Source organism: Lutra lutra, chromosome 13 (genome assembly GCF_902655055.1).
Source record: "Lutra lutra chromosome 13, mLutLut1.2, whole genome shotgun sequence".
NCBI lineage: Eukaryota > Metazoa > Chordata > Mammalia > Carnivora > Mustelidae > Lutra > Lutra lutra.
In genome coordinates this window covers 12,111,185-12,137,932 of record NC_062290.1, presented here as the reverse complement: position 1 = coordinate 12,137,932, position 26,748 = coordinate 12,111,185, and the positions used below count along the sequence as shown (strand labels likewise).

General features: G+C 40.0%; 1 protein-coding gene and 1 pseudogene across 2 annotated transcripts in view; both read right to left on the bottom strand.

Moving 5' to 3' along the window:
- Positions 1-20,539, bottom strand: part of SMC5 (structural maintenance of chromosomes 5) — a 103,983-nt gene extending 83,444 nt beyond the window's left edge. For both annotated transcript variants that reach the window (XM_047699327.1, XM_047699328.1), the window contains exons 1-3: positions 20,247-20,539; positions 15,873-16,014; positions 7,841-7,893 (exon numbers count right to left, since the gene is read on the bottom strand). In XM_047699327.1, coding sequence (XP_047555283.1) covers positions 7,841-7,893; positions 15,873-16,014; positions 20,247-20,434 — 383 coding nt within the window. In that variant the 5' untranslated portion in view covers positions 20,435-20,539. The remainder of the gene's footprint in view (positions 1-7,840; positions 7,894-15,872; positions 16,015-20,246) is intronic.
- LOC125083217 (complement component 1 Q subcomponent-binding protein, mitochondrial-like) lies at positions 12,833-15,170 on the bottom strand (annotated as a pseudogene).
- Positions 20,540-26,748: the final 6,209 nt, after the last annotated feature.

The window sequence follows — 26,748 nt, the reverse complement described above, 5'->3', positions numbered from 1 at the left end:
CATACCTCAATATCATTAAAACCATCTATGAAAAACCCACAGCGAATATCATTCTCAATGGAAAAAAACTGAAAGCTTTTCCGCTAAGTTCAGGAACACGGCAGGGATGTCCATTATTGCCACTGCTATTCAACATAGTATTAAAAGTCCTAGCCTCAGCAATCAGACAACCAAAAGAAATTAAAGGCATCCAAATAGGCAAAGAAGTAGTCAAACTCTCACTCTTTGCAGATGATATGATACTTTATGTGGAAAACCCAAAAGTCTCCACTCCACAACTGCTAGAACTCATACAGGAATTCAATAAAGTGTCAAGATATAAAATCAATGCACAGAAATCAGTTGCATTTCTATACACCAACAATAAGACAGAAGAAAGAGAAATTAAGGAGTCAATCCCATTCACAATTCCACCAAAACCATAAGATACCTAGGAATAAACCTAACCAAAGAGGCAAAGAATCTGTACTCAGAAAACTATAAAGTACTCATGAAAGAAACTGAGGAAGACACAAAGAAACAGAAAAATGTTCCATGCTCCTGGATTTAAGAACAAATATTGTGAAAATGTCTATTCTACCTAAAGCAATCTATACATTTAATGCAATACCTATCAAAATACCATCCATTTTTTTCACAGAAATGGAACAAATAATCCTAAAATTTATATAGAACCAGAAAAGACCTCGAATAACCAGAGGAATGTTGAAAAAGAAAGCCATCGTTGGTGGCATCACAATTCCAGACTTCAAGCTCTATTACAAAGCTGTCATCATCAAGACAGTATGGTACTGGCACAAAAACAGACACATAGATCAATGGAACAGAATAGAGAGCCCAGAAATAGACCCTCGACTCTATGGTCAACTCATCTTCAACAAAGCAGGAAAGAATGTCCAATGGAAAAAAGACAGCCTCTTCAACAAATGGTGTTGGGAAAATTGGACAGCCACATGCAGAAGAATGAAATTGGACCATTTCCTTACACCATACACAAATATAGCCTCCAAACTGATGAAAGACCTCAATGTGAGAAAGGAATCCATCAAAATCCTTGAGGAGAACACAGGCAGCAACCTCTTCGACCTCAGCCGCAGCAACTTCTTCCTAGAAACATCACCAAAGGCAAGGGAAGCAAGGGCAAAAATGAACTATTGGGACTTCATCAAGATCAAAAGCTTTTGCACAGCAAAGGAAACAGTCAACAAAACCAAAAGACAACTGACAGAATGGGAGAAGATATTTGCAAATGACATATCAGATAAAGGACTAGTATCCAAAATCTATAAGAACTTATCAAACTCAACACCCAAAGAACAAATAATCCAATCAAGAAATGGGCAGAGGTCATGGACAGACATTTCTGCAAAGAAGACATTCAGATGGCCAACAGACACATGAAAAAGTGCTCCATATCACTTGGCATCAGGGAGATACAAATCAAAACCACAAAGAGATACCACCTCACGCCAGTCAGAATGGCTAAAATTAGCAAGTCAGGAAACAACAGATGCTGGCGAGGATATGGAGAAAGGGGAACCCTCCTACACTGTTGGTGGGAACACAAGCTGGTGCAGCCACTATGGAAAACAGCATGGAGGTTCCTCAAAAAGTTGAAAATAGAGCTACCTTATGGCCCAGCAATCGCACTAATGGGTATTTACCCTAAAGATACAAATGTAGTGATCTGAAGGGGCACGTGCACCTGAATGTTCATAGCAGCAATATCCACAATAGCCAAACTATGAAAAGAACCTAGATGTCCATCAACAGATGAATGGATAAAGATGATGTGGGTGTGGGTGTGTGTGTGTGTGTGTGTGTGTGTGTGTACACAATGGAATACTATGAAGCCATCAAAAGAAATCTTGCCATTTGCGACAACATGGATGGAACTAGAGGGTATTATGCTGAGCGAAATAAGTCAATCAGAGAAAGACAACTATCATATGATCTCCCTGATATGAGGAAGTTGAGAGGCAAGTGGGGGATCTGGGGGGTAGGGAAGGAAAAAATGAAACAAGATGGGATCGGGCAGGAGACAAACCATAAGAGACTCTTAATCTCACAAAACAAACTGAGGGCTGCCGGGGGAAAGGGGGTAGGGAAGGGTGGTTGGGTTATGGACAATGGGGAAGGTATGTGCTTGGTGAGTGCTGTGAAGTGTGTAAACCTGGCAATTCACAGACCTGTAGCCCTGGGACTAATAATACATTATATGTTAATAAAAAAATTTAAAAAATTTAAAAAAAAGACTTAGAGTAAAAGAACATCATTTTCAGACAAAAAATGAACACTCCACTAGAAGATCCTCATTAAAGAAAACTTTTAAAAATACCCTCTGGTGGAAAGAAAGTGATCTCAAAGGAACGAACAAAAATGCAAGAAAAAATAAAAGACAAACCAAAGACACATGAGACAATTCTAAACAAACACTGACAACAGAAATTGATTGTAGTTATTATGTCTAAAAGAGTTTAAAAGACAAGACAAAATTAAAATAGTTCAGACAAGGTATTCAAATAAAAACTCTAAGGTCTTTATTCAATAGGAAGATACAGACATTTTGGTCTAGACTCACATTCAAGTATATGTGTTAAAAATTCTAACAACTGCTAATACAAGAATGAATGATTTCCAAAACAGTAAGGAAAAATTACACAAAAATCCGAACAAAGTCAAGAGAGAAAAGAAATACTGAAAAATATAACAAATAAAAAGCACAAAATAAGGCAGTAAAAATAAGTCCCAACATATAAACCAATAAATGTAATGGATATACACTATTTAAAAGGCTATGTAGGGGTGCCCGGGTGGCTCAGTGGGTTAAGCCCCTGCCTTCGACTCAGGTCGTGATCCCAGCATCTTGGGATCAAGCCCAGTATCAGGCTCCCTGCTCTGCGGGAAGCCTGCTTCTCCCTCTCCCACTCCCTCTGCTTGAATTCCCTCTCTCACAGTGTCTCTGTCAAATAAATTAATAAAATCTTTAAAAAAAAAAAAAAAGGGGGCGCCTGGGTGGCTCAGTGGGTTAAGCCGCTGCCTTCGGCTCAGGTCATGATCCCAGAGTCCTGGGATCGAGCCCCACATTGGGCTCTCTGCTCAGCAGGGAGCCTGCTTCCTCCTCTCTCTCTGCCTGCCTCTCTGCCTACTTGTGATTTCTCTCTGTCAAATAAATAAATAAAATCTTTAAAAAAAAAAAAAAAATAAAAAAGGCTATGTAAACACCACCCAACTATACATGTTGAAACGAGATACAAAAGGTATTAAAAACTTGAAATTAATGAATAAAAAAAGATAATTTGGAAAACACTTAAAAAAGAAAGCTGCCAGGGCACCTGGGTGGCTCAGTGGGTTAAAGCCTCTGCCTTCAGCTCTGGTCATGATCTCAGGGTCCTGGGATCGAGCCCCACATTGGGCTCTCTGCTCGGCGGGGAGCCTGCTTCCTCCTCTCTCCCTGCCTGCCTCTCTACTTGTGATCTCTGTCTATCAAATAAATAAATAAAATCTTTACAAAAAAAAAAAAAAAGCCGCCAACTACACTAGTGGCAAATTAAAACATATTCTAAGGGAAATGCATCCAAAGATAAAGTCAGTACATAACAGAAAGTTCAACTCCCCTAGGAAGATAGAACAATCTGAATCTTAGCTGTATCCTGAAGCTAAAGCAAAAATTGATAGGACAAGGTTAACTGATACATCTACATAGAGGGAAAATGTAATACACCTTTCTCAGTAATTAAAGAATCGATCTGATGACTGAAATCAGCAAAAATATACAAGCTTTAACAATATAATTAATCAGCTTGCACTAATGGACAGAGAACACTGCACATAACAAGAGCAGAATACTCAACTCATTCTTTCAACCCAGTGGGTAACAATTATGTAAGCTCACTACAGAAAGGATGCCTTAACAAATTTCCAAGGGTTGGTATATGACCATATAATTACATATATTACTATATATTACACTATGTATTACTATAAGGTTATATATATGTATATATAAGACATACAATATACACTATACGTATAATACAGCAATATATAATTTTACTATGTATTATTATTCATTATATATGCTATATATAGTATTACTATATATTATACATATTACTATATATTGGCCCATATACTATATTACTATAAATCAGACCATACAGTAACATGTAATATAGAATATATACAGTAACAAATATAACATGTAATTTTCTATTTTTATAATATATGTATTTTTTTTTTACCACAGAACTACTATCAAAGTGGAAATCAACACTAAAATAACAAGAAAATTACTACGTCAGAATTTGAAACAACTTCTAATTATGAACTCAAAGAAAATGAACAGAACTGAAAAATAGGAAAATGTTACATACCAAAATTTGGGACAAAGAGCTCAAGCAATATTGAGAGGGAAATTTTTTTGCCTTAGATGATTATACGGAGGAAAACAAGACTAAAAATTTGTGTAAAAAAATCCATATCAAGAAATTAAGAAGAAAACAAAAAACAAAAGTTTCCAGAATTGGTATAGAAAATAATGAAACAGAAAACCATGATGTAAGACGAAAACCACAAGCCAGAAATCAATTCACTGACAAAGACTGAGGAAACAGACAAATCAATTTTTTCAAATCAAAAAAAAAAAAAAAAAAACCAAGGAGGCTAAGACTACTACAGAGGACACCTAGGTCATGCCACTTCTCTGCTCAAATCCTGGTGGGTTCACAGCTTACTCAAAATAAACGCAAAGTCCTTACACTGGCTTACAAGGCCCTATGAACTGGCTCCTTGATATTCTCAGATCTTATCTCTCACTATCCTCTTGTTCAGTTCAAGGCAAAGTGAAGTGGGTACCACTTCAGTCTTTCTTAGTATCTGCAGATGCTGACATGCTGTTTCCCCAAGTATCTACATACTCAACGCCTTATCTCCTTCAAGTCTTTGCTCAGGTACTTTCTTCTGAGTGGGAACTTTCTTGATCACCCGATTTAATGCTGTAAACTTCACTCTGGCACTCCCTCCCTATCCTCCTTTTCTGCTCAGTCTTCTACCTAACACTAATCACCATCCAATGTCATATGTATTTTACCTATGTATTTATCTGCCCCTCCCTCATTTTCAAATACTTGAAAATGACCGCATATATGTATGCTAGACATTATTCCATCCACTGCTCCATTCAAAGAGTGTATGACCAGTTAACACATTGTTCAATAGCAGTAACAATTTCAACTAAGGAGGAGCCATTTATTGTTTGTATTCCCAACAAGTGACCACAATGTAGCTAAAAGAGTTTGGGGGACAGGGAGACCTCCCCTGTAGTTCTGGCAACAGAACTCTGGTTTTGCTCACCAGTTAGATTATTACAGCTAGTAGTTATTACGTACGTACCAAAAAGTCTACCTCTTTAGATAACCAAGAAAACAACTGGGCCTTGGTGATTCAGAGCAAAAAATCACAAGTGCTTAACACCTGCAGCCACCCATAAAGGACTTTGAAAAGTACATATTAATACTCCCTCTGTATTTTATATATATTAATATTCCCTCTGTATTTTATAAATATACCGGCACAGTTTGTTTCAGTTGCAGTATCTAAGAAACCACTCTGAGCTATGGACAGCACCAAGGCTAACACAGGAATATTTTTGGCAATTTTATAAAAATGACATATAACTCCTATCATATAATCCATTTTATATATATAAATCCATGCTTTTTTATTGTGGTAAAATGTACATAACATAAAATTTACCATTTTAACCATTTTCAGGTGTACAGCTGAAGGAGTAGGTGTATCAACAACAGTTTTTAACAAATGTACACGGTTCTGCCACCAACACCACCACCTAATTCCGAAATGTCATCACCAACCCAAAAAGGAGCCCAAACCTGTTCAGCGGTCACTCCCCACTCTCTCTTCCCCTCATTCCCAAGCAATCTATTTCGTCTCTATGGATTTGCCTATTCTGGACCTCCCGAAGACATGGAATCACACAGCGGGCAGTACTGGTGTCTGGCTTCTTGCACGAAGCATGCTCTCCGGGTTCCCCCATGTTGTCAGATCTATCAGCGCTTCTTCGTTCCTTTCTATAGCTGAGTAAGATGTTCTTTAATGAATACATCACATTTTGTTCAGCCATTTATCAGATGGTACACTTTTGAAGGGTTTGTAAGTTTTCACTATTAAAATTAGGAAAAAGCTAATTTTGTCCAAATGAGTAAACATTCTCTAGAATAGTAACTGGATCGAAGATCATTTAAAATCTATTATTACTGCCAAATAAGATGTACTGCTTACGTTCCCACGTGCATGACAGGATTCACTTCTCTACACCTTCATATTACTAAATTTTACTTAAAAATTTTTCTAAACTCAAAGGAAAAAATTCTCATTTTGATTTCCCTCAAAACTCATGAGTTTTAACTAATGAGTTGTATCCTTTTTATACTTATTGGCCATTTATTTTACTTAGTGTTAAATTTCTTTGCTTATATTCTGTAAGTTGTTTGTAATATTTACTGACTTGCATGAGACACTGGTATTTTGGTAATTTTAAGACACGTACATGTTATTTGTGCTGAAAATGTTTTCTCCCATCATTCATTTTTAACTGTGGTACCATTATTTTCAACTGGATTTGTATAGAATCTAAATTTCCGATCTTCCTTTTTATGGTTTTGGGTATCCTATTCTGCTTGAAATAGCCTTTTCCTTTCCTAAGATTTAAAAAATATACATTTTTTTCTATTTTTTTCAAAGTTACATAGTTTTTCACTCAGCCTTTAGCACCTCTAGATCTATGAGTCAGATGTTTGATAAAGCTCTAAATTTGTTTATAAAAATTAATAGCCAATTAGTTCACCTCAATTCCAGTAATTTATAGCCTACACTTAAACTGCCATCTTTATAATAAATTCTCATATACATTTAGATCTCCCTGCATTTTTCAATCTGTTTCTCTAATTTTCTGTACTAATACCTTATTATCAACAGCTTTATAATACACTTTAACATCTGGTACACAGACATCTTATTCATTATTCTGCTTTTTCAAAATCTTCTTGGGTTTTCCAGAACATTTTTTCTCCCAAATGTACTTCAGAATCAACTTGTACACTTACCTGCTGATACTCTGGTTGGAACTGTATCAAATTTATATGTTAATTTGAAAGGATTGAAAATGTTGAAAGTGAATATTTATGTTTCTAGGAACACAGTATGCTTCTCCATTAATTCAGGTCTTAGTTTTGTATCTTTCAGTAAAACACTATCATTACATTTTAATAAATTGAGTATAATCTTGTTTTCTCTTATTTCTATGTGTGCCTATTTTTTTTTGCCTATTTCTCTTTACATAAATAAAGCATTCTCCCACTTTTTGAGTAAAAAGATCATTTCCCCATATGCTATAAAAATAATGAAGCTATCAGATGATCTTTAAAAGCTACTTAAGCTCAAAAAGTTCATGACTTTCTATAAACACTCCAAAAAACAACACTCACTAAAAATCAACTAAACAATGAGCTTATCTGTGTTTTAAAGACTGAGAGTACATACACTAAGGATGGTTAACTGGTTTCACCTTGAATACTAACTCTGACGCATCAGAAATGGCTGTCAAAAGAGGTAATTTCCTTAGGAAATCTACTGAAAGAAAAATCTTACAATTTGGATTTTAAAAGATGCATAAAAAATAACTTATCTGGATAAAACATCCTTTAAATATTATTTCTCATAGTTATGCCATAATGCTATATTTTCTAAAGTCATCACGAAAGCAAGAACATAAAGAAACCGTACAGGAAAAAGGGGTTTCAGCAGTTTTGACACTTACAATTCAATTTCAACCATTCCTTTGGAACATCCTCTCTTCACAAAAAAACCAACCTAGAGCAAAAAAGACAAAGTGCACTCAGTGATGACAGTCCCATGTTACACCACAGATTCAGCAAAGTCACTATTGTCACATTCAAATCCTTTCAGTAACTATTTTCTCTGTCCACTCTCCTCATTTTCCCAGATTTGGGAAATTGTTTCCATTGTTTCCTCCCACAAGTAACAATACTATTAGTTACCATTTACAAGCATTCCAGGTGCCAGACAGCCTCTTACAAAGGTTATGACAAAGCCAAAAGGTGATACAAACCCACATAATATGGCCCCAGAGTCTGTGTACTTAGCCTCTATCCTAAACATCTCGGTAGAGGCAAAAAAGCCAACGGGAAAATAGGTTCTCCAGTTTAATCACAGGATTTACCAAATCTCCTTATTACCTCTGGAGACTTCTCTGGAGTTGCAGATTAAATATTAACAACTATTCTAATATTACCCATCCTGTTATTAATGAGGATGTAATTATCATTTTCTTAAAAAGAGGAATACACATAGTAAATACAATTTACATGGTAAAATAGACCTATTTAGTCTAGTTTGAATACATGTACGGGCACAAATTTGAAGAGAGATCTTGGGCCTAAAAAATACCAGACTGGATCTTCAATCAGGCTCTAAGTAAGTAATTCTAAAAAAAAAAAAAAAAAGTGGAAACACACCTTGCAAAGAATTATCCTTTTGATAGTACTAACAGCAGTTAGGACAGCAATTAGAATCACAACAGTGAACATTTATTAAGCATTACCATATGCTACCGTGCTAAGCAATTTATAATTCTTTCTTAATACTCAGGAGCAAGTGTAGGAGATATGTATTATATCCATTTTACAAATGATGAAATGGAGACCCAGAAAGATGACAAAGGAGGTCTGTCCTTGTAACTAGAAAGTCCAGCTTAATGATTAAGAGGACACATTTTAACACACCATCCAGGTTCCTATCTCAGTCATGCAATCAGCGTCTAAGTTGCTGGACTCTGACCAAGTTACTAAACCTCTCTGTTTTAGCTTCATCATAAACAGGAAAAACAACGGCATTTTTGTAGGAGTGCTATCTGCTCATCAGATTGCATCAATTAAAATATTTGGTACCAGTAAGAAAAAAAAATCACAAAGCAGTTCTTATTATAAAGTGTATATGGACGGTACAGAGCATGCTAGTATTAAATTTCCCTATTAAGATTTAACTATAAGCGCCCGGCTAGCTCAGTCGGTAGAGCATGAGACTCTTAAGATTTAACTATAAATACAACATTAAAAGTATTTTCGCTGAGAACTTGTGCAGCCCCTAAATGCATGTAGTGAAACCCAAAGGTCTGCAATCTGTCACCTAAGAAACCCTGCGCTCCACAACCTTCTTTAAAAAGCATACCACTCAAGGATAAGGTCTGTCTTATTCATGCCAAAAATAAATGGGAAGATTGGTGGAAACGGTTACAAACCAATCCATTCAGTCGTACAAAGTTTGGAGTATAATCCAGCAGACTATTACACAGAGATAAGGATTTAAGAAATGATTTTTAACAATTAAAAAACTACACATCTGTATTTATAAAAATCTGGTCTCTGGAAGTTATCTACTCCAACCCCCTTAACTTTAAAATAAAGAAAAACTGAAGTCTAGACAAATGGCTAAGGTCAAAAGTTAATTATTAATAGAGTAGTGCCTATGAGTACTCTTAACTCATAAATGCCTCCCATAGAGCATTTAAAGAAAAACACACACATACACATGTATTTTGAATAGATTTATTTATAACCTTAAGGGTATATGCTTCAATCTTGTAATCCTACATTAAACTGTAAGCCTGGCTAAGAAACCTATAATACCACTTTAATAATATTGCAATATTCTCAGCAATTTTAGAAAAATATAAAGAATCATTTTAACTTTTACAACTATTTTGCAGTGGGATAACAACTCTCACACTTCCTTTTTAAAATAGAATTTTATGTGAAATATACACCAAATATGACATATAAACTTGATATACTGCTTGAAGCAACAGTAAAACCACCAAGCATCTACCACAAATTTAAGGAACTGAAAATTAACTGTGTATCTGACATTCCCTGTAGAACTCAATACTGTTGTATCCTCTCTCAACAAATGTAATCCTGACTTGATCATCCTTTTGCTTCTCTCTAGTTTTGCTATATACATATAGCTCTTTAAATATTAAAATATTAAATACTTTATTGTGTTTTGACTCTTATATAAATTCATATTACAAATATTCTTCCAAAATAGCATTTTTCCTTAAAATTGTTTTTGAGATTTAACCAGTGAGCTAAGGATTATTTTCACTGGTATGTAATATTCAATTTTGACTATAATAGGATTTATTTAAAAATAATAACTGCTATAAATAGTTTAATACTTTTACCCAGTATTCATGTACAAGGGCTGTCTAGGAGTAGAATTTTTGAGTGATTGGGTATATGCATCTGCAGATTCACTAGGTAATGCCATTTTCCATGACTATAAATTTCTATTCCCACCGAGTGCATCAGAGTTCCCATTGCTCCATTTCCTTATAAGCACATTGCATCACCAGAATTTTTGAGGAATATACTTTGCCAGCATTAGTGTGCATTTTTCTGAGAGTGAAGTTGCGTATCTTTGAAAATACAGTTGGCCCTTGAATAACACTAGGGTTAGGACTGCTAACCCCCTGCACAAAAATTTGCATACAACTTTGGACTTCCCCAAAACTTCACTACTAACAGCCTAGTGTTGACCAGAATCCTTAGCAATAACGTAAGCAGTTAAGACATATTTGTATGTTACGTGTACTATATACTGTATCCCTACAAGTACAAAAACAAGTTCCTGAAAAAATCATACGGAAAACACATTTACAGTATCACACTGTATTTACTTAAAAAAAAAAAAAAATCCACATATAGGTGGATTTGCACAGTTCAAACCGAAGTTGTTCAAAGATCCACTGTACTTCTTGGCTGTATGAGCTGCCTCTTCTGTGAAGTGTCTGAGCACATATTTTGTCCTTTCTTGTTACTGTTTTGCTTATTAAAAAGTTTAAATACCTATCTTTTGTTATATGGGTTATATATACCCACTCCCAATTTGTGGCTTGTCTTTTTCTTCATGGTGTCTTTCGATAGAAGTTTCTTATTTTTATTAGTATTTTCCTTTTCAACCTATACTTTTACTTAAGAACTTTTATTTAACCCAAAGTCACAAAGATATTCTCCTCTACACCAGTATGTCCTAAAACCTTTCTGGTTAATCACATTTAGATCTTCAATCCACTTGGAACTGATGTGTGTTCATGTGTGAAGATAGAATTTAATTTCTTTTTTTCCTATGCAACCAGCTGCCTCAGTGCTATTTATCCATCTTTTCCCCATTCATCTACAATGTCAGCCTTCATAAATCAAGAGTCTACTCATCACGGCTTTGGATGTGCGCTTTTTATTCTGTCATAGCACACTGGTCTGATGTATTTCCCACCAATACCACAGGTTTTGTTTCCTTAATACAGTTAACAATGTTATTAGTTTCAGGTACAACAATGGTAACTCTGCACATTACATAACGCTCAGCAGGATAAGTGTAGTTGTCACCTGTAACCATGCAAAGTTATTACAATACTAGCCACGGTATTCCCTATGCTGTGCTTTTCATCCCCATGACTTACTTGTTTTATAACTGGAAGTCTGTGCCTTTTAATCCCCTTCACCTATCTTACCCAACCCACCTCATCTTCCCCTCTAGCAACCACCAGTTTGTTCTGTATTTGTTGTTCTGCATGGAGTCTGTATTCGAGATTCCACATATTAGTGAAATATGGTATTTGTCTTTCTCAGACTTATTTCACTTAGTCTAACATGCTCTAGGTCCATTCATGTTGTTGCAAATGTGAGGATTTCATTCTTTTTTATGGCTAAATAGTATTTTTTTTAAATATATTTTTTGAAGATTTTATTATTTTCTTTATTTGACACAGAGATCACAAGTAGGCAGACAGGCAGGCAGAGGCAGCGGGGGAAGCAGGCTCCCTGCTGAGCAGAGAGCCCAAGGCAGGGCTCAATCCCAGGACCCTGAGATCATGACCTGAGCCGAACACAGAGGCTTAACCCACTGCACCACCAAGGCGCCCCTCTAAATAATATTCTATACAATGTTTTCATCAACTATTATAACTTTGTGTTAAGTCTTGGTATCTGATAGGGCAAGTTTTTTCCATTTTGTTGAAATTTCTATAGGAGTTCCTTAGGTATTCTTGGCCATTTCTTTTTTCACTTAAATTTTAGAAGCAACTTGGAATTTGCTATAGACAGTACTGGGATTTTGACTGGAATGATGCTCAATATGTTTATCAATGTGAAGAATGACATTTTTACAGTAGGTCTTCATGCTCATTAATATGTATATAGTATATCTGTCCATCTAATCCAACTCCAATATTTTCAAATAAAATTTTAAACTTTCTAAATATAGGCCTTACAGGTCTTTTGTTAATTTATTGCTATGTTACTTGCATTTTTGATGCTACTATAAATATCTATTTTTAATTGCATTTTTCTGTTCATTGTTAGTGTATGGGAATGCAACAGATTTTTGTTACAGAATCTTGTAACTAGCAAGCCTAACAAATTTCCAGATTAATTCATCAGAAAGCTGATGTGGAGCATTTTGTGGTTTTCACTGCAGACTTGCATAAAACCTGTATATGACAGTTTTCCCTTTTTTTTTTTTTTTTTAAGATTTTATTTATTGGTTGATTGATTTGACAGACAGAGATCACAAGTAGGCAGAGAGGCAGGCAGAGAGAGAGGAGCAAGCAGGCTCCCTGCCAAGTGAGCAGAGAGCCCGATGCGGGGCTCGATCCCAGGATCCTGGGATCATGACCTGAGCCAAATGCAGAGGCTTTAACCCACTGAGACACCCAGGCGCCCCAACAGTTTTCCTTCTAACTTTCGTTTTACCTTACTGTTCCACCTAGAACTTCCAGTACAATGTTGAGTAGCAGTGTGAGTAGGTACCCTTGACTTGGTTCCTGAACTTGCTGCATATTTTCACTTGTCTTTTATGTAATTTTAAAAGGTTGGTATTTTCTACTCCTAATTTGCTAAGAGTTTTTTTTTTTTTAATCAAATTACTGTGGAATTTAATGCTTTTTCCTCTACTGAGAGGATCATCCAGTTCTCCTTTAAAATGGGATATGTAAAAAAAATAAATAAAACAGGAGAGGTTAACTTTTTTCTAATGTTCAATCTCTCATTCCTTGAATAAATTCTATTTGGTCATGGTATATTATGTATTTTATGTATTAGATTCAACAGACTGTTTCTTTTTTAGATTTTTGCTCCTATATTCGTAAGACTATTTTTTCTTATTCTATCCTTGATGGATTCTGGTACCATCATATTCTGGTACAGTCATATTCTTTGTGTAAAACAGGAAATGACTCCTTTAAGAACTAATGGATAATTGTCTTCAGTGTTCTAAGAAAAAAATTAACAGCTGATTTTTTTCTATTAAGAGTCCATTTTGATCATTTATATAGTTGTAGAAACCTACACATTCACAACTTTGAGAATTTAAGCTTTACTACCATAAAGTTGCTCATAAATTTTTTTTGTTTAGGGAGGAGATAAGCCAATTTTATTGTCCCTTATGTCACAAAAATCTAGGAACAAAAGATTTGAGTTGTACAAAAGAAATAAATGAATAGTAAATTAGAGGGCAATGGAAATAACTTAAATTTGAAAATTTTCCATGATATTAGGATGAAAACCATTTCAAAATGTGTGCCTGGCTCAGAGTAGGCTGTTCCCTGGCCAAAGCTTGCCATAGAATTAAGGTGTTCAAGGTCTTGCTGCTCTACTGGCTTTTGACAAAAGGTTTGTGATCGTAGAGAAAAGGAATGTATTCCTAGTGTTCCAGGTCTCTGCGGAACTCTACCAACTCATCTACAGAAGTGTTTCCCACCCACCCATCTGCAAGGAAGTCCATCAGGTGGTCATATAAGGCCCAGTCCAGGGGATCAGTGTTGACTGTGTAATTCAGATCCTTCCACTCAGACTCAACAGACTGAAAGCTCACTTCTCTGATGGAGACGGTGACCTCCTCTTCTTGCCTAGCCTCATCTTCTGGACAGTGACAGTCCAGCACCGGGGGCTTCTTGCCACAAGTCTTCACAACTTCAACCACAAAACTGGGAGTGGATGTCAATCAGGCTGTTCTTCAACCTTCTGCCCTTGGAGGGCTCCTCCTCCCCATCCAATGTTGGCAGGATACTACTGTCAATGTTGAAAGCCACAGTGATCTTTTCTCCGGCAACTTTCTGCACTAACTTGGCTTCTGACCCATATACTTCCAGCTCCCAACTTCCAGAACTCTTGGGGAGGTAATTACGCTTTGGTATCTCCATTTCCTTCTCAATGTCATCATTCAGCAATTCAACAAAAGCTTTGTGCCCCTGGGTGTGCAGTGTGCAGTAGCTGCAGGGCCCAGGAGAGCGCAGGAGACCGTGGGCAGCATGGGCCCTTGCCACTTGGAGCCGCACAAAGGGCCGCATGTATGGCCTGGGGTGCACGGGCTGCAGCGGTGAAGGCAGCAGGGTGGGCTGAGACAACAGGGCAGGCATGGCGTGTGGTGGCTCAGTGGCCGCAGAGCCCAGTGAGCAAGGCACTGGGCAGGACAGCAGCAGTAGCGCAGTAGCTGACACAGGAGGGCCCTATAATACTCTCTCATCATCATTTAAATCTCTGCTCCACTCTGGTAATGGCCTGGCGGTAGACATCCTTGCAGTTCACGAACACTCCAGTTCTCCTGCAAGCCCGCGGCAGAACTCCCATTTGCTCCTTCCCTCTGATGGAAGGTGTGGCCTCTTAATGGCCTTTGTCCAATGAAAATGTGAGCCGAACAAATATTTATGGCTTTTTGGAAGAACTTTTAACAGCCAGTTCCCTTTACCTAGGTGGCAATCACAGGACAATGTACTCAAGTGAAGACTCCATCAGCCTAGGTACCCAATGACCACAGTCTAGTCTGGGTAAGTAGCAAGAAGAACTAATCTGTATTTTTAAACCAGAATTTCAGGGTTGTCTTCGTCCTGTAACATAGCTTTATTATTTTTTTTACATTCCTTTTTTCTACCCCCCACAACCTTCTCTAGAAATTACTGATTTTTGGCAGAGGGGAGGGAAGGGGGGGAATGGAAAAAACAAATGAAGGAGATGGAAGAGATTAATTAACAATCTCTGTTATATAAAAATAAGACACAGGGATGTAACAGACAGCTTAAGGAATACAGTCAATAATACTGTAACAACTTTGTATAGTGATAGATGGCAACTAGACTTACTGTGGTGACCATTTCATAATGTATATAAAATACTATATTATACACCTGAAACTAATATATGTCAATTATTCAACAGAAAAGAGTAGTAATTCTCTGGAGCATTTTTTTTTTACTCCACTATATTCAGAGCTAACAATCAGATAAGTAAGTAACTGTATGTCCCATTCTGTGGGGTTATTTTTCCTTCTAAACACAGTGCTTGCCTTCTAGTTTTATCTCCCAGTCTTCCCCTACCTTCAGGACCCCCAATTCAGGGCAACCAAATGCCTTTCCGGTGCAAAGTCAGCAAATGCCCTTGGGGGAACAACTCTGACGTCTTTGGATCTGCACAATTCTGCCTCTGCCCTTGGTAAGTTTGCTTCATCTTTCCACAAGCCCAGCAATACATTTAAGAAGACATTTTACACTATTCCTAAGTATTTTAAGTGTTACATACTTGGAGAATTCTCTAGGTATAGAGTCCAAAATACTTCTAGAAATGGCAATTCCTGCCAGCAGTTCTACCTACCAACTCCATTCTTAACTTTCAAGCTCTACATCTGTGTTTGACCCAAGGAACTGAGAGAGAAAGTCATCTGTTACTAAAAGCAAGTCGCAACTCTGAATTTTTTTTTAAGTACTTAAGTTAACTCACCTTATCTGCCCGTCCCATGAAAGCAGGTTTGCCTGCTAATCCAAGACAAATGGCACATACGATGCTAGACTTTCCTGTTCCGTTAGCTCCGATAATCATATTCAGATGGGGTCCAGGAGAGACTTCACAGATATCATACGTTCTGAATTATAGAGAGGTAAAATTACTAAGACATAAGGATATTTTCTTTACAAAAACATTTATTTCTGCTGAGGTTTTCTACAGGCTTCCTTGAATTGCTTTAAAAGCCAGCTGACCTTACATTTTAATGTTATTTATACATTATTAATAAACTAGAGAGAAAAAAATCAGTGGAGAAAATGAGAAAATGATAATGCGTATCTGAAATAAGAGTATCAGTGGGAAAATAAGATTTCATAGGCTCTTTTCAATTACATCTGTTGAATGAAGCGAAGTTTGGTATTTATCCCTTTCATGAGAAAATTTATCAAAGCCACTGTAGAAATAATTTTTCAGAAAATTTTATGTAAGAGAAACCACGGCTCATCTTAAATCTGAATTTTACATTTGTATTTCTCTGGAATTAAAATGCTTAATAGCAACCCCTCACATTTTACTAAGTGAAGCAATCCAAGTTTCTATTCTCATCAAACATCCATCCACTCCGTGGTTTCATTTTATTGTTAATTTTTTAAAAATCCATTTCTTTCAATATGCTGCCAGAGATATCCATTGTTTGGTCCATGTTCAAATAAATGTTACTGCTATGGAAAGAAACAAGAATGCATCATCACCAAGCACTTCTATAACATTCCCTCAAACCAGAAAGCTGCCCGCTGTCCAGCAGTTTTAATTAACTACCTGCAAGGTAGCACCTAATCCTTATTAGTCACCAAGGACAACTATGGCAAAATGTCAAACAGACTCAGATAATCTTCTACTTTGTCTCTGAATACCCTGAATTAGAATCCATAAATAACAACCTGATAAAAACTGACCCAGCTACTAATCTGCTAGGTATGTCAGTAATGGAGACAAGCACACTTCCACTTCAGTGCTCAGAAAAATAATGTGAAGTGCCATGTGGTAATAAAAGTAAATACAGGGAGTCAACAAGTTATTTTCTGACCGGTTTCCAACCCCACATCTCAACACAGCGTCTACCTACTTTCTTTTCAAATGCTTTGTTCTGTTGGAAGCCAGATCATAAAGAAACCCTTAATATAATAATTAAAATGAAACTAGTTTGGGAACTTCAGGCATCTGGAAAATGAACAGCCTTGGAACTTCTTAATCCCAAAATATGAACCCTGATTCTTCCAACTTTTTAATTTTCTGCTGTAAGATCCTTGTGCCCGTTTTACAAAAAGTGATGTAACTGATGTTTAAGATAACAATAAGAACGAGGAAAAAGGAGAGGAACTCCTGGCCTATAACATACACATAGAGATTATCAACAGAAAGTTGCCAAAACAAAACAAAACAAAACAAAAAGCAACCAAACAAAAACAAAAACCACCCCACATATCAAAACAAAACAAAGCCTCCGCATTTAAAAAAAAAAAAAAAATAGTTTGTCTGACTGATTTTTATTGGGAATTCCCTTTTTGTGAGTTTCCTTTTCTCTGAGCACCTCCTGAAAAGAACTGTTGTCAAATGAATGCCTGCCCTCTTCTCCATCTATGTATCTCCTATTCTCCAGGACTTCTGGTAGGACTGACATGCTCAAAGTCAGCCCACATGACCTACAGATGAAATCACCACTTTCAGAACACTATGTGGATGTTGCAGAACAGTCACCTCAAACTTTCCACATTCAAAACTAAACACGCTATCTTTCTAGTCCCAAACCATTCCTGTGGTCTCTTATCTTCATCCCACTGACCAAATCAGAAACCTAGGCATTAGTTTTGCATCATCTTTGATTCTACCAACTCCTTCCCCTCCGGCCCCCATCAATCAACAAGTCACCAAGTCCTGTCAGTAGACAAGCAGTTCTGAAATCACTCATTAAGAAAAAAACAGGACTCTTCAGAACTTAGCTCCTGAATCATCTTTTTCTACTTTCTACCTCCTTCCCATGTTCTCTAACCAGACCTCCAAATTCTACCTATCATGAACTTCTTTCGGTTTCTTGACTATCTTTATGTTATTTATTCTACAAGCCTTTGCCCAAGCTATTCTGTCAGCCTAGAAACCTCTCCCTCCATTCCCAATCCCACTGGACTTTATTCACTCCTAGGAATTCCCCCAGTAACTACTGCCTTTCAGACCACTTCAGTTCTCTAAGCCCACCCCTCCTCCCTCATTCTTAAAACTCAGAGCCCTCTGATCAGGAAAATAAATGGGGTAGCTCTGCACATGACAGCCAGCCAAGCTTTATTTCCTCACAGTTATTCCTTCTTCTAGGACTTGCAAAACATTGTGTGTACCCTACTTCAAAGGGTACACGAATTCCCAAATGCAGAATAAAGTAGGCTCTTCGCAGTCCTGTTGCCCAACTCGAATGCAGCAGATAATATTTCTGAAACACTTTCCCCTTAGGCTTCTTAGAGAATACTCTCCCACGGTTCTCCTCTTACCTCCCTGAACAGATTCTTCTCTGTCCCAGCTCCTCTTCTGCTCACCCTTCCATGTTGGCATTCCTCCAGGACGCCGTAGCTGGCCTTCTATTCCTATTTATATTTCCTCTGGGGCCAGCTCAACCATTTCTGCAACTTCAAGAACCATCTATACGCATCACTTCCAAATCTCTCACCTGTTTGCATTTTCCAGACCGTTAAAAATACTGCTTATAGAAGATCTTTTGTAGACACCCCACAGGAAATTTCAAATCGCAGGATCCACAAAGCATTCATTATTACTCTCCCCAAATTGCTCCCGGTCCCAAAAAGGACCACATCTGACCAAGAGCAAGACAGAACTTGAGAAAAATACTGCATAACTCTCTTACCCTCAGGCCACCTAAACTGTAGCCAGATCTTGTCAAATCTTCTTTCCACTACTTCCCATGGTCACTCCTAGGTTCAAACTCTGATAATCTCTCATTGTTGTAAAAGTCGTCTTGCCTCCCATCTTGTACCCTTTCTAAATCATCCCTCACACTGCTGCGGGGAGGGGGGGCGCAAAATGGAAATGACATGTCATTCCCTGCTTGAAATGCATCCTGGTTGTGGACAGGATAAAGCTGGAATTCCTCAGCACAGAAAACACGGATCCTCCGTAGCTGCCTACCTCCTAGGTATCGTCTCTGTCCATATCACTCACATCCTACGTTCTACCCATACTCAAATACCACACACTTCCTAAGGATGACCAACTGTTTCAGGCAGTTCCTTCTGTCTACAGTGCTCTTCGCTGCAGATTTCGGTGAACCTCCCGTACAAAGCCCTTTCTCACAGTTAGGGATGAAATTAACCGCTTCATCCTTTGTGCCCCTAAGGCATCCTGATATACATAGATCTTGCTATGGTAGGTAACCCATTTGATTTCATCTATCTTTCCTGATCTGGATTCAAACAGCAATTCAGCTGCTTGCTACAGCAGAAACATGGATAAATTAAGCTTTCTGAGCTCGTCTCGTCAAAGAGATTAAGAGTTGTTATAAGGTAAGAATCAGTATTGTGTAAATAAAGCATCTACTTCTACATCTGGCACATGATAGATGGGAGGGGGGTTTAAAAAAAAAAAAGAAAAAGATGGTATTATTACAATTCTGTTATCCTAAGCCACCATGTGCAAGCTTAAAAAAAAATGACCGTGACCAAACAACAACAAAACTAAGATGCTAGAGAGATACACAGCATTTGTGTTAAGACGTATTTACTAAATCCTAAAATGATTACTACGATGATTAGTTGTCTGGAAAGCCAGAAAAGGAAGCGCGGGGGGGGGGGGGGGGGGGCGGAGCGGGGAGCTGGATTGGGAGGGGTCGAGGGTCTGCTAGGGGACCCAACAACTGAGAGGAGGCTTATTTTCGTGTACATCTGCACCTCCATCCGGGACAGCCTTCACCATTTTGTCCACCTAGCAACCGCGGACTCCGCCACAGCATCACTGCTCCCCTGATTTAACTGTTGCTTCCTCGGAGTTCCCGGCGCCCGCACTTTTGTGAATTACGGATTAGGTCCTCCCTCCGTAGGCCGTCACTCGCAGGCGGCAGAAATCTATTCCCCACCGCGTCCACGGCCGGCCGCAGGACGCCCTCCGAGAACGTCGGCTGAATGAATAAAAAGCCCGCAGCACACCGGACGCACACCGAACCACCCCAAGGCGGACGTCCAGCCTCACGGTAACCCCGGCTTGAACTCGTCGCCAGACCCCCAGCCAGGCGCACAGCCGCCTCCCGCCTCACCCCGCCGCGCAGCCTGCGCCCCCCGCCCGCCCGCCGCGGCGCGGCCTCCGGCCACTCACAAGAAGTTCTCCATCACGATGCGGACGATAGAGCCTTCCACGAAAGGCCTGGACGATTGCAGCGGCAGTGGCGCCGGCGGGGCCGAGCTCTTTCTCTTGCTCGGGACCTCCGACGAGGGATCTCTCGGAAGAGCTCTCTTGGAGGGCAAGGTGCTTGGGGTCGACGTCTTCCTACTCGGAGTCGCCATCCTGGCTTCCCCTCAGCCCCGGAGGCGCTTCCGTTCCCACCGACCTGCAGCCTCGGCGCCGCTGCGCCCGGCTCCCGCGCGAACTGCCCGGCGCGCGACACCGCCCGCGAGCCCGCCCCGCGCCTGCGCAGTCCCGGCCCGGTGGCGTCAGCCGGCCGCCGGGGCCCGCCCTTCAGCCCCGCTCCTCGGAAGCTGAAGGCCACGGGAGCCCGTGGGGGGGCGCGCCGGGGCGCTGGCGCGAGCGGGAGGCGGCAAGACGGCCTCCGTGTGCGCGGCTCTCCGACCTTCCTCTCTGAGCGTTTGTACATTTTTCAGAGTTGGGTGTTTTAAACTCAGAAAAAGATGCCAACTGCATTTAGTACTTTGGAAGCCCTTTCAGCGCTCCGGGGAAGCCGACCCGCGAGAGAACGGACGGAGGCAGGCGGTGGCTCTCGGGGCGGCAGGCGGGCGACGATCGACCAGCCTTGTCCGGGCACCAATCGAGCAGACCCGGACTCGCCTGTCTTTGGCTTTTCCTCTTCCCAGTTTGCTCCCTATTTTCCTTCAGGCAGGGCCCGGGGTCCGAAAAGGGAAGCTCCAGCAATGGCCCTGGGCCCGGGCCTCCCTTAAGAAGCGTGGTGCTGAGCCCCGTGTGCGCTTCCACTTGCGAACCGACGGCACCGCGCCAACCTTGCCGGCAGAGACTCCACCCCCTCGCTCCGTCCTTCCCTTTTAAGGCTTCCTGCCCCGAGGTGTCTAGAGATCCGCGAGCTAGAACGCTCGGCCTTCGGCGAGCGCGTGCTTCCACTTACTCCTGCTCACCTGCAGCTGCTTAACCTCACGCAACGAGGAGGAGGGGCTCCGAGGCTTCGCAGCTCCTCGTTCACGCAGCTCATTAACGTCTGACCTCCAGGAGGCTGGGGCTGCGGCACAGAGGACCCCAGTCAAGGGTGCGTGTCGGAGCCCTTCCTTTCTGGTGTGGGAGACAGAAAAAGAACCCGTGAAGCCCCAAGGATCAGGGTGATCCCAGGCTGGGCCAGGTGGTCTGAAAAAAATAAACAGAACAGGTGTACGGAGAGGCACAGACGGCATGTCAGAAGAGGTCGTGTTTGAGCTGAGCCCTAAATGAGAAGGGAGCAAGTGCATGAATGAGAAAAGAGTGTTCGAGGCAAGAACGGAAGCCCTGGAGTGGGAACTCGTGGGATGCTTGAGGAACAAAGGGAAGGCCACTGCGGCTGCCGTGGAGTGATCACCGTTGCATAGCAGAGCCTTGCCCATCATGGCAAAGCCGTTTATTTTTAAAGTGCTGGGAAGCCAGAGGATGGTTTTAAGCAGGACAGAGACATAACTGATTAAAAGTTTTTAAATAATCACTCTGGTTGCTGTTTGGAGTAGGTCAACGTGGAAGTGGGGAGGCCGTTTAGAAAACGGGTGCTGTAGAATCCTGACTCCTGACACCTGCGACTAATGCTCCTTTCCCAGGTGCCCTCCACTTCCTCTCACACCAGTGGAATCTCTAAAGGTTATTAGCAAAGAAAATAGAATGAGAAAAAAAGCATATGAATGCACCATGGTTACTAGAAATAAATAAGAATAAGGTGCAAATAACAGAAGAATAATTTTAGAACTGGTCAAATCGTGCTTAGGAGGGTGCTATGCTGTTATTCCTTACAAGACTGCAATACGTTTTTTGGAAAGTAATTCGTTACTGCACTTCAAGAACCTTAGAAGAGTCGAAGTCTTTGAAGAAATGATTACATTTGGGGGAATCTATCCTAATGGAAAAATAACATAGGCAGAGTAATGATAGTTGAGCACGGGAACCCATTTTTGTACCATTATTGGTTCTTTGGTGAAGGAAGCAAATTGTGGTAATCAAATTGTGGTTATCAACCTGAAAGTTGAGAATGAGTCCCTGAACTTGTTATGACCGCACAAATGCACACAAGCTAAGAGTTCTTTTCTAAATAGCCAGCCAGTCATACTCTGCCACCACCTTTTATTTTATTTTGTTTATTATGTTCAATTAGCCAACATATAATACATTATTAGTTTTTGATGTAGTGTTCAGTGATTTATGAGTTGTATATAATACTCAGTGCTCATCACCACACGTGTCCTCCTTAATACCTATCACCTGCTTACCCCATCCCTGCACCCCTCCCTTCTCTAATGCTCAGTTTGGTTCCCGGAGTCCAGAGTTTTCCATGGTTTATCTCCCTCACTGATTTCTTCCCCTTCAGTTTTCCCTCCCTTCCCCTACTGTCTTCTGTACTATTCTATATGTTCCACATATGAGTGAAACCATATGATAATTGTCTTTCTCTGACTGACTTATTTCATTCAGCATAATTCCCTCTAGTTCCATCCATGTTGAGGCAAATGGTGGGTATTCATCCTTTCTGATGGCTGAGTAATATTCCATTGTAAGTATGGACCGCATCTTCTTTATCCATTTCTCTGTTGAAGGGCATCTTGGCTCCTTCCACAGTTTGGCTATTGTGGACATTGCTGCTATGAACATTGGGGTGCATGTGCCCTTTTAGATCCCTAGGTCTGTATCTTTGGGGTAAATACCCAGTAGTGCAATTGCTGGGTCCTAGGGTAGCCCTATTTTTAACGTCTTTAGGAACCTCCATCCTGTTTTCCAGAGTGTCTATACCAGCTTGCCTTCCCACCAACGGTATAGCAGGGTTCCTCTTCCAACAGCCTCACTGACATTTGTTGCTTCCTGTCTTGTTAATTTTTGTGATTCTAACTGGTGCCACCACCTTTTAAAAAGGAAAATACTGGGGCGCCTGGGTGGCTTAGTGGGTTAAAGCCTCTGCCTTCGGCTCAGGTCATGATCCCAGGGTCCTGGGATCGAGCTCCGCATAGGGCTCTCTGCTCAGCAGGGAGCTTGCTTCCTCCTCTCTCTCTCTGCCTGCCTCCCTGCCTACTTGTGGTCTCTGTCTAAATAAATAAAATCTTAAAAAAAAAAAAGGAAAATACTATCACTTTTGCTTCTAATTACAAAACCAACACATAGTAAGTATAGAAACTTGGGGAAAAGATACACAGAGGAAAAAGTTACTCCTAATTCCCCTACCCAGACTAATCACTGTTAGGTTTTGGGTGTACGTTTTATCTTTTTTCCTTCTGTGTATACGATATGCTCCTTTTGTTTCCCCCCCACACCCCCCCCAAAAAAATCCAGGATGATGCTGCACAAATTCTCTCTCTCTCTCTCTCTCTCTCTCTCTCTCTCTATATATATATATATATATATATCTCCCATTATTTAACCCTCTTTTTCTCACATAATATGAATGTATTTCCATGCCATTAAATATTTTTCCGTGACCTAGTTTTAAGTAACCATATAGTATTCCATCAAGCAGACAGTATAATTGATGTAAATATTTCTTTTTTGGGGGGCTCTGTGTGACTGGGTATTATGAACCAAGGATCCTCTGTCTGACTATAAGAAGCTCAGTGCTTCTTATCGTTCTTGAATAATTTCATGCACCCATAAACATGTACACATATATCTTGCCACACCTGGTTTAATTTCACTGGTGAAAACTGTCTCGAAACAGGTGAGAGTAGGGAGGCAGAAGGAGATGGTCTCAGGAAACAGTATCAATTAACGGGAAGCTGCTGCTCATGAATGAGTGAGTGAGCCACACAGTTGAATTTATACTTCCAGGATTTGGAGTCCACTCATCAGCTGAGTTCATCATGCCATTTTTGCTGGCTAATGGATCTAGCCACGCTACTGTATTTAACCTTCTACTCACCAAGGAGTAAGTCACCAGGGGCTACGTTGAGTGAAGGCCTTACAATGCTCCAGAAACTTAAAAACTGCTACAAACAAAAAACTGGCAGAAAGGGGCAGGGTCAAGGATTATAAATATATTTCAACCCACCCTTAGAATACTATCTTCTGGGTTGTCATTCTTGGCCTTACTGCACACGCCCTTGATAATGGTGCTAGAGGAGCAAGAAGGTGGGGCACAATACCCAGACCGGACCCTGCGGAGGCCACCATCAACTAAGATGGTTCACTCTTCCGGTTCTGATAAGAACAAGGGAAAGGAAATCCTACTTTGGCTTTTGGCAGATTCTTAAAGTGGAAAAGTGAGCCCTCGTCCCTTGGAAAGGAAGGAAAAAGTCTAGGCTGAAACTGAAGTCCTTGGCCCCCCGAAACAACCCTTTTTCCCTGGTGCCCTCGCCCACACTTTCTAATTAACCTTGTTAAAGAACAGTTGGGGAGGGGTACCTGGGTAGCTCAGTTGGTTAAGGATCTGACTCTTGGTTTCAGCTGAAGCATTTTCTCAGCGTCCTGAGAACAAGCCCCAGGCCTGGCTCTGGATTTAGCGGGAGTTTGCTTGAGATTCTCTCCCTTTCCTTCCCCTCTACCCCTCCCCTGCCCCCACTCACATATGTGTGCTCACTCTCTCTCTCTCTCTCTCAAATAAATAAATGAAATTTTAAGAAAAAGAAAAAGAATGAACAGTTGGGGAAGATGTAGGGAGGGATGACAGGTTCTGAGGAGAGTGAACACGCTTCCCAGAGGGAAACTAACACCCCGTACAGGAAGCTTCTGCTAGAAATAAGGATACTTTATCTTTAAAGTTTTTACTTTAAAAAAAATTTTGTTTCTAACATCATAGAAAAGCTTTATTTTTTAAAAAGATTTTATTTATTTATTTGAGAGAGTGAGCGAGAGAGAGAGTGCAAGCAGGGGGAGGAAAAGGAGACTCCTCTCAATGCAGAACTTGACCCAGGACCCTGGGATCATGACCTGAGCCAAGGGCAGACACTTAACTGACTGAGCCACCCAGGTGCCCCCCCAAAAGCTTTAAATAATGAAAATATCTGCTGCTTCTTACCGTGGTGGCAGTACACTTGGAATTGGTTCTAGTAATAGCTACCGTATTAGTAGTAATAGCTGATACTAACAGAGTGTACCATATACCAGCTACTGTTCTAAGTACTTTTTCATAATTCATGTTTATATTCTGGATCAATGTCTCAACAGATTTGCATCTTTCTCAAATTTCTATCTCTTGGATACAAAAACCAACTGAAAGATTGAAAAAATATTAGGAATTAATATGAGGTTTCAAAATGTTCTCTGTAATGTGTCATGATAGAAAGTCTATGGCTAAATGTGCCTTCATTTCGTTTGAGGATATGAAGTGGGAAAACAGATATTACATTGCTCCAGAAGGAATTTACCTTCCATTTCAGGAAGATCAGGAACAAGGTGCTAAAGCACCAGGATCAGTCCTCTCTGCCAGTCCTCGCCAAGTGAACAGATAGTCCTCCTTGCCCAGGCTGGGTCAGAGGCATCTCAGGGGAGAGCGAGTGTTTCCCCTCACGCTGTGTTACTTCCCCGAAGAAAGAAAGTTGGGAATTGTCAGAGTCATGCTAAATCTGTTGAAATTCGCTCCATATAATATAAAATAAACTTTCCCATGAACTCGTGGGTTTTAAGTTCTCACGTCCACCGTTTTGATTGGTAGCCAAACATTCCTTTTATAATTGAAATTGCATTTGTGTTTTTGTTATTATTTTATGAATTTTGAAAACCCCCAAAAAACACAAAACAGAAACCAACAGCCATGCACGCATATTCCTACCATCAAGAATTAACAGGAACACCTGGGTGGCTCAGTCAGTTAAACTTCGGACTCGTGATTTTGGGTCCAGTTCATGATCTCATGGGTCATGGGACTGAGTGCCGAGTCTGGCTCCATGTTTGTTGGGGAGTCTGCTTGACACTGTCTCCCTCTGCCCCAACCCCACTCTCTCTCTCTCTCTAAAGTAAATGAATACATCTTTAAAAAAGAATTAACACTGTATGGATGGGCCTCAACAGTTAAAAATAGAGCTATCCTATGATCCAGCAATTGCACTACTAAGTATTTATCCAAGGGATACAAAAATACTGATTTGGTGGGGTATATGCACCCGGATGTTTATAGCAGCACTATCAACAATAGCAAAGCTATGGAAAGAGCCCAAATGTCCATTGACTGATGAATGGAATGAATTGGTAAAGAAGATTTGGTGTACACACACACACACACACACACACATATGGAGAGGAATATTATTCAGCCATCAAAAAGAATGAAATCTTGCCATTTGCAATGACATGGATGGAACTAGAGAGTATTATGTCCGTCATAATAATAAGTAATAAGTCCGTCAGAGAAAGGCAAGTACCATATGACTTTACTTATATGTAGAATTGAGGAAATAAAACAATTAAACATATGGGAAGGGAGAGAAAGATGAAAGAAGGGAAACAAACCATAAGAGACTCTTAAAGATAGAGAACAAAC